We start from the raw sequence: 8,926 nt of genomic DNA, 5'->3' as shown, positions 1-8,926 counted from the left end.
CTAGTTCCAGGACAGCTAGGGCCACACAGAGAAACCCTGTGCTGAGAAAACAAAACAAAAATAGCTTTCTCTAAGGGCTTTTACCAGCATCAGTTATTAAGACTTTGCAAATTTGGCAGAAGAAAATGTAAATGAGTTTGGATTTTGTTTACTTTCATCTTTGCAATTTGTGGGGGGTGGAGGCGGGCTTTCTGACCATTATTGAAGTGCCTTAATTCTTCAGATGGTTTTTGGTTTCATGGTTTTGAATATCATTTATATTCAGACAGTGACCCTGACCTACAAAGCCCTCCACCCAAGCTGTGGCTTTCTGACATTTTCCTTGTGTGACTTCTAGCCCAGAGCTTGGATTTGGTTACTTTTCCCTTCCTTGCTGTGCCTTTGATATGCCAGGCACACCCTTCTTCAAAGCTTTTGTGCTTGGTGTTTCCTTTGCTGGAAAGCTTGTCCTACATAGATGCCTGTGGTCTGTCCCCTGTCCATATTCAACCTCTGCCCAGATTTTGTCAAGACTGTCTCTTAATGGCCTATAAAAATAGCAAGCTCCTTTATCATTTTTTGTTCCTTTATAGTATTTATGACCCAACATATCTTTGGGGAGTCTGAGTTTTTAATCAACTTATCATTTGCAGTTTCCTATGAAGGTCAGGAATACTTACTGCCGTCAACAGAGGGCAAAGAAGACCCTGCCACACAACCCTGCTGAAAGCTGTGACAACCAGAAAGGTAGAGAAGACAGGCCAAAGGGCACTAGGAACGGAAAGGAGGACACAAAGGACAGTTGGTGGCAGGACTCTTGATCCTGGCCGCCCCATCCCCCATAGTTTATTGAGGATGCAGTGAGACAGCAGTGGATTGGACAGTAATGGAGTTCTGCCTGCAGCTTTCTGCCCTCACATGGTCACGGATTCTTCTGGTCCTGGCGTCTTGGCCCTTTCCACTTGCCCCTTCCTTGACTTCACCTCCAGACTTGGGAAGCTTACAGCAGCCTTTCCTGTGCCTTCCCAGTCCTTTTGTAGCTAAATCTGGTTGCCCACTACAAATCTGGCTTCCACCTCCACCATTCTGATGCAGCTATCCACAGAGGCTGCCAAAATTCTGCTAGTTAACACATTTGGAGACTTTTTCAAATTAATTTTTTTATCTCCTTAATACTTGGCAGACTGACCAGTTTTCTTTTCCAGGGGCTCCTTGCAGCCCCACCATGGGTTGCTTTTTTTTGGTTCTCTAACTATCGTACCAGTCACCTATGAACCTGCTGAAAATGCAGACCACACAGGGCATGGGACACACGTTTAGTCCCAGGTCTCGGGAGGCAGAGGCAGATGGATCTTTGAGATTGAGGCCAGCCTGGTCTACAGAGTGAATTCCAGGACATCTAGGGCTACACAGTTGAGACCCTGTCTCAAAAATAAAAATCCTATCAAAAACAAAACCAAAACAACAAGGAATAATTGAATTCTGGCCTACACACACACACACACACACACACACAGAGGAAATAATATTTGAAATTTTTTTTTGTAAATGCAAGTATTTTACAGTGATGAATTAAGTTGATTCTTCACTCCACGGTGTCTGAAGGCACGCAGGCATGTCTGATACTCAGTTCTGGCACCACAGAGTAACTGTTCTCTTGTGGTTTGTACCAGCACCCATCACAGGGCCATGCAAGGACTGGGTCTTCAATTATTCTCATGGTTAAGTTGAGATAATGGAGGGAGTTGGTAGGGCAGAAGCCTGATTCCTGTCCTGGGGAGAAGCTCACAGGTACAGTCTCTGAAGCGCCCTTAAGCTCAGTAGTCAGGGACTTTAGACACAGTGCAAAGCATGTTTGACCGTACGTACGAATGGTAGGTGGAAATGGTCATCAACTAGAGTGGGCCCCTGGGCAAAACTCATTGAAGAGCTTGAGTTTACGGCTAGGAAAGGGTTAATAACTCGCCCCGTCGGTATTGTTTGCTATCTGCAGATTCTGCCCTTCACACTCATTCTAGACATCCACAGATCTGTGCAGTGTTTATGCCCACGCATTCCTATTATCTTTGTAAAAACCATTCAGCCTGTCTGTGTCACATTGGCTTAGAGCTTTTACCATAGCTTTACATAACTCTGGACACAAGAATGGAACAAAGTAGAACCCAGGCAGCATCAGTTCAGGAGCCTCTATAATTCCCCAGCGTGGTGGCATTGTCTTCGCTAAAGGCTCAGTTTATTTTGTGCATCTGTAAATGTGACGAGCTTTCCCAAGGAGAATAGAGACACACTTCAAGCTCTTCCAAGCAAGGTGCACTGTAAATGCAACCTGGAGCATAATTACCACCGGACAGAGACCAGGCTGTGGAATCTTCCTTATTGAATGTTTAAGGCAGTGGGTTGCCACCCCCTTGAGGGTTGAAAGGCCCCTTCACAAGGGTTGCATGTCAGATATCCTGCATACAGACATTTACATTACATTTACAATTCATAACAGTAGTAAAATTAGTAGTTATGAAGTAGCAACAAAATAGTTTTATGGCTGATCACCACAACATGAGGTAGCACTGGAAGGCTGAGAACGCTGCCTTAAACTGAGGGACAGGGAATGTAGTAAATGGAGTGAAGTGATAGCCTCAAGTTTAGAACAAGGCATTTCCTCTGCTTTGTTTTTTTTTTTTTTGGTTTTTCGAGACAGGGTTTCTCTGTGGCTTTGGAGCCTGTCCTGGAACTTGCTCTTGTAGACCAGGCTGGTCTCGAACTCACAGAGATCCGCCTGCCTCTGCCTCCCGAGTGCTGGGATTAAAGGCATGCGCCACCACCGCCCGGCTCTGCTTTGTTTTTTTGTTGTTGTTGTTTTCTCCTGAACATTCTGCTTTTTTGTTTCAGGAAAGCTAAGGGAGTTTGTGACAGATTGAATTAGCCCCTGCTCAACCCCCATTCTCTGTGTTTCATTTTTCATGATGTTAATAGTGTCTCTGTCCAGGAGGAATCATGATCACCCACGCCAGTCATGGCCGGCGTGGCCATCCCAACCTCCTTTGCCAGCTGTTTGGATCATCGCTCTCCTTTGTTTTAACTTTCCTGCTCTTGCTATTAAGATGTAGTGAATATTTTTTCTTTTAGGTGGGGTCTCATGTAACCCAGGTTGGCCTCTAACTTACTATTAGTCAAGGATAGCCTTGAATTTATGATCCCCTTGCCTTTATTTCCTGAGTGTTATTTGCTGAGCTGAGGGTAGAACCCAAGTCCTAGGGTGTACTAGGCAAAGGCTCTGCCACTGAGCTATGTCCCCACTCCCAAGAACTGTTAAATTTCATAGTTAAAGAGGGAAAGCAAGGGAGGCCTCCCCTCCCTCTCTATTTCTGGACTTGATGCTCCAGAAATCATCTTGTGTCCATAGAGCTTCTCAACAGGCCCTGGAAAGCAGCAGTGCTTCAGTGGCTTCTTAAATGGATTTTGTATTCTTGGTGCCCAGGTTTTTCCTTCAGTTAGGGAGGAAAGCTCCACTTCATGTCTCTCTCTGATTAAACTGAAAGGGAAAGATGACTACCTTGTGGCAAGATTAAAATCAGTACTGCTCAGCTATGGCAGTTCATCCCAGGCATTTCTTGAAGCATCATCATTATTATTATTGTTAATTATTATTATTATCATTATTTATTATGTATACAATACAGTGTGCTGCCTCCATGTATGACTGCAGGCCAGAAGAGGGCACCAGATCTCATTGTAGATGGTTGTTAGCCACCATGTGGTTGCTGGGAATTGAACTCAGGACCTCTGGAAGAACAGTCAGTGTCCTTAACCTCTGAGCCATCTCTCCAGCCCCCAGAAGCATCTTTTTCCAAGAGCATCATAACAATAGATGTAAACAGGACTTTTGACTATTCCATTTCATACAGTGGAGTCAACATCCATCCATCCAGTCATTCAAAAGGTCAGCCAAATGGTGTGTGCGTGTACATGCCTGTGTTTCTTTGGGGGTGGGGGGTTCTTGTCCCCTTTAAATATCCCCACTTGCTAGGGAAAAGGGTAGGTAAGACTCCTTCCCTGTGGATGAAGCAAACAAATATTCCAACTGTAATGACAGCTGAGTCTGAGACTGCCAAGGGATCCTGAGAGGCTGAGATGGAGGTAGCAATGCTGGCAGGGATCCCACTGTGTCTTCAAGAGGAGGGCAAGTAAACAGAGATGCATCTCTTCTAGCTGACCAGGAACATTCTGTATTCTTTAGTTGAGAAAGAAGAGGAGTAGGGCAGGCAGGGAGACACCCAAGAATGTGAGCAGAAGAAACCAGTAATGTGCAGGGCGTGGTCAGGAGGGGTCAGTCACAGGGGCTGATTTGGGTGACTTGCTGAATGGAAGCACATCCGCTAGCATTTTCAACAGCAAAACTAGACCCCATTCTGTCCCTTCCTACATGCTGCCCCTTCCCACTATGGCTTGCTGCTCTGTCCTTAAAGGGGTGGCGCGTGATATCCCCATCTTTTGAACGTATGCTGGCCTAGTGCTTTGCTTTGGTTGACAGAATGCATCAGAGGGGATGGGGTCTGCTGTAGAGCTGTCCAGCCTCCAAGGGCCCTGTCTGCTTCCACTCACTGTCTTGGAGCTCTGTTCAGCCACTCTGAGGACAAGCCTTGCCAACCGCCTGGACGAGCCAGCAGTTAGCTGCCAGCCCGGAGTGGGTCTGGTGGAGCAAGCCAGCCTCTCTTTTCCCTAGGGTTCCTAAGTTCTCAGCTATAGCCTCAGAGAGCTTAATCAAGCTTGTCAAACTGCCCTAGATTAAGAACAGGAGTAAATGTTGCACTGAGCCATTCAATTCTGTGTGGTTTCTCATGCCATGCAAGCTGATAAACCCGGGATAGAGAAAGGGAATGACTAAGGGTAGGGCTGTCTCAGAGACAGTTGGGCACATGAGTCTGAACCACAGGAGACTGCAAGGCTTCTGTCTCGTTATGGTGGGATCCAAGAACCAGCCATATTTATCTCCTGTGCTCCCTTCCTCCTACTCACACCCTTTATCCTAAATTCCACCAGTACCTACCAGGAAATGCTTGAGCAGCGAAGTAGATCCAGGAGCCAAGTACGCAGGGTGGTATTTACCGGGGGAATCAGGCCAGAATCAAGCTCCCTGAGTCTGAGTGAGTCAGTTCACCCGAGAACAGCAGAAAAGGGACTGCCTGGGTTTGGATGCTGAGCTGCAGGCAACGACTGCCCCCTAAGGGAGGTCACAGGTAAGTGACTGCAGTTACCTTGATTGAATGAGTAAATTAGGGCCCTTGCCATGGCCCTACCCTTTTCCACGGCCATGTCACTCCTCGGTACCCTTTTTTAATTTTTATTATTTACTTACTTATTTATAGATGTACGTTTGAGACAGGGTCTTATGTAGTCCATGCTGACCTCGAACTCAAACCCTCTCGTAGCCAAGGAGGACCTTGAACTTCTGACCCTCCTGTCTCCACCACCTAGAGCAGCAGGTGTGTGTGTGCCAGCACACCCAGTTTACAGGGTGCTGAAGATCAAATCCAGTGTTCCCGTCAGCACTCTGACAATCAAAGGCACAAAACAATGGATCTCTTCTTCCCATTGTCCCATAAACATCCAGTCAGTTGCCGCTTTGGCTCTTTCTGGGGGTTCAGCTCCACTCTCAGGTTCACGCTCCAGGCTAGTGGCCCAGGCTGACCGCCGCGGCAGCGGGTGCCATCAGGACCCGACAGACACAATTTGAGCAGAGACTCCCTTGGGCTCCTTCGCCTGGGACCCGCGCAACTGGGTGAGCAGAGCGCGTCAGGCAGCCAGGTGGTGCGCACGCCCGCGGGTGACGGTCCCCTGCGCGCGCGACTCCCACCCCTCCAGGAAGGGGCGGGGAATAGGAAGCGCTAAAGGCGGCCACCACACTCCCCGAGCTCTTTAAAAACCGAGAACCGGGGACAACTCTGCTGGCCGCGCCGCATCCTGGCGCCCTGTGTTGCCGCGTGTCCAGTCGGCTATTCTGCAGCGCGGTCCCGGGACGCGCCCATGCGTCCACCAACCATGTCTGGGCACTTTCTGCTGGCTCCCATTCCCGAATCCTCCTCTGACTACCTCCTGCCCAAGGACATCAAACTGGCGGTGCTAGGCGCGGGTCGTGTGGGCAAAAGCGGTGAGTGGGGCAAGGGAGCGTGCTGCCCAACGACAGCAGGGGTCGGTCCCCACCCCCGGGGATGCGGGAAGACCACCGCCTGTCTTCTTTGACAAGCCACTCCTGAGCTCTGGACCGGGTTGGCAGCTGTTGAGGGTCACTCCAGTCTCATCCGTCGTGTCCCGCAGGGAAGTCAATTTTCCCCGGGAACCTGGGGAAACGCGCGCTGTTCCGGTGAGGGTGACCAACTTGACCCACTTCTTAAGTTGGTTTTTTTTTTTTTTTTTTTCATTTTTCAGCAATGATTGTGCGCTTCTTAACAAAGAGATTCATCGGCGACTACGAACCCAACACAGGTTAGATGGCTTCATGCTCCTTGATTTTTGTGCTTAAGTCAGTCTGTCCTCCCTCTCTCCTCTTTCTTTCGCTGATCAGAGCGTGGGAACTCAAATGCAAACTCCTCTTCGTTGTACAGGCAAACTGTATTCGAGACTCGTCTATGTGGAGGGGGACCAGCTATCCCTGCAGATCCAGGACACTCCGGGAGGTATCCAGGTAAGGGTTGTCAGTAGGGTGTGTAGTGTGTTGTGCAGCTGCATCTAACATTGAGGCGATTGCCTCCGGGTCCCGGGTGAGATGTTTCAGCATGTCTAATGTGCATTTAAATGTAGGCGGGGGTGGGGGGTGGGAGAATGGGGGTGGATGGGGAGATGGGGGGTGGGGGGGTGGGGGGTTGGGTAGGCTGTCACAGGTGAGCTGAGGGTTGGGATGTTGGATGCCCTCCAAGGGGGAAGGGAATAGTTGATCAAAACTAGTTTGCTTTTAAATACAACTTTTAATTACCTAGTTATTTTAAAGATTGTGTTTTTCTATGTAGCCCTGGCTGACCTATCACTTGCTTTGTAGATCAGGCCTGACTTGGATTTACTATAATCTTTGATGCCTCAGCCTCCCAAGTGTGGGGATTACAGGTTAAGGCACATCCCTCCCCATCAGCGGTCCCCCTCAGCAATAGCTTCTTTTACAGCCCTGGGTGATCATAATTGCCTGGGCTGCTTAGGCAGGTATGAACGCTTTTAGAGAACATTCAGGAGCAATTTAAAAACAACAGCTCGGGGGTGGGGGTGGGGGGTGTAGGGATGTTTGGTGGTGGAGGTAGTGGCTATAGCTGGGGATGTAGCCCAGGAGTAAGGACTTGCTCACAGGTCCAGGGTTCAAATCCTAGCACCACATTAAAGGAGCAAACAGTAGGTGGGATTCTGGAGGGAAAGCGCCTGCTTCCTGGCAGGGGCTGCCAAAATGGTCAGGGGCTGTTTCTCCAAGCCAGTAATTGCAATCAGATAACCTCTTGGCCGTCAGTCAGGAATGCAACTTAATTAATTGCTCAGCCCTTCTGGGGAGGAAAGGTCGCGTGGAAGAGTGCAGAGAAAGGAATTTGTTTCTGTAACATTCTCAAGAAGTTGACTGCTAAAAATATTTTTTATGGGCTTGGGAATAGATATTTATGTTGGATGGTTTCCAGAGTTTTGTTTGTTATGAATTAGTTCCCTGAAAACTAAGCCATTCTGGTCTGTAATTATTCCTAAATCGTCAGAGTTCATTGGAGACTGCGTGCTAAGCGGGAGGGGGGAGAGGGGTTAGATATGTACATACATACCAGCTCAGAAAAGAATCCAGGGCAAGCCCTGGTCTGAGGCTTTCTCTGTAAAAGCCTCTTGCAGAAATGAGGCCTGACAACTGCATTTAGCCATGACTCCACCCAGTCAGTGTTCCCTCGAGGGTTACTCCAGTGTCATGTTTGAGCATCTTTGACCAGGTTACATTTTGTTCTTCCTCAGGCCCAAGACAACCTCAGTCAAATGGTGGATTCTCTGTCCAAGTGTGTGCAGTGGGCCGAGGGCTTTCTGCTGGTCTATTCCATCACAGACTATGAGAGCTACCAGTCCATTCGGCCCCTTTACCAGAATATCCGGAAGGTTCACCCTGATGGGAAAGCCCCTGTCATCATCGTGGGCAACAAAGCAGACCTTTTGCATGCCCGGCAGGTGCAGACACAGGACGGTCTTCAGCTAGCCAATGAGCTAGGCAGTCTCTTCCTTGAAATTTCCACTAGTGAAAACTACGAAGACGTCTGTGACGTGTTTCAACATCTCTGCAAAGAAGTGAGCAAGCTGCACAGCCTCAGTGGGGAGCGGAGGAGGGCCTCCATCATCCCCCGGCCTCGCTCCCCCAACATGCAGGACCTGAAGAGGCGCTTCAGGCAGGCTCTGTCCTCCAAAGTAAAAGCCCCCTCTGCTCTGGGTTGAGCCATCTCAGATAGACTGGTGACTTTTATTATTATTATTATTATTATTATTAAGCATTTGTGCAGCCACAAAGACTGGGCCTTTCCCCTTTAAAACATATTGAGAGTTTATTTTTATAATGACTTTATTGGCTTTCAAGTGTATGTGTATTTCTGAAAATTCAAACAATGATTGACTAGAAGTTGGATTTTTTTTTTTTTTTTTTTACTGTAACTGTTAGCCACTTTTCCATTAAAGGCAAAATGGCAGTACGATTCCTTGTTTTCTGAATGTCTTTTTATAGAAATCTTGCTTGCACCAGAGCCCAGAAGTGCTCAGTGCTTGGCCTTGAGTCTTGCAGTAGGGAGGGGGTCATGTGGAGGGAGTCAGCTGTGGGAGAGGGAGGTATGCAGAGGAGGGAAGGGGTTTGAATAGCTACAGGATGTCCTTAATTAGGACAGTTCTTCACAGTCAGGAAGTTAACGCTGGTTTTCTACCACAGTGAAATATTGGGAACTGACGGCCAAATGCTAAAAAC

General features: G+C 48.2%; 1 protein-coding gene across 1 annotated transcript; it reads left to right on the top strand.

Annotated features, from left to right (window-relative positions):
- The first annotated feature begins 5,915 nt into the window (after positions 1-5,915).
- Positions 5,916-8,579, top strand: Rasl11a (RAS like family 11 member A). Its single transcript, XM_038346060.1, has 4 exons — positions 5,916-6,124; positions 6,403-6,459; positions 6,579-6,658; positions 7,942-8,579. Exons 1-4 carry the CDS (start codon positions 6,001-6,003, stop codon positions 8,407-8,409), a joined length of 729 nt encoding a protein of 242 aa, XP_038201988.1. The 5' UTR covers positions 5,916-6,000; the 3' UTR covers positions 8,410-8,579.
- The last annotated feature ends 347 nt before the right edge of the window (positions 8,580-8,926 follow it).

This window comes from Arvicola amphibius, chromosome 10, assembly GCF_903992535.2.
Source record: "Arvicola amphibius chromosome 10, mArvAmp1.2, whole genome shotgun sequence".
NCBI lineage: Eukaryota > Metazoa > Chordata > Mammalia > Rodentia > Cricetidae > Arvicola > Arvicola amphibius.
This window is presented reverse-complemented; position numbering and strand designations above follow the sequence as displayed.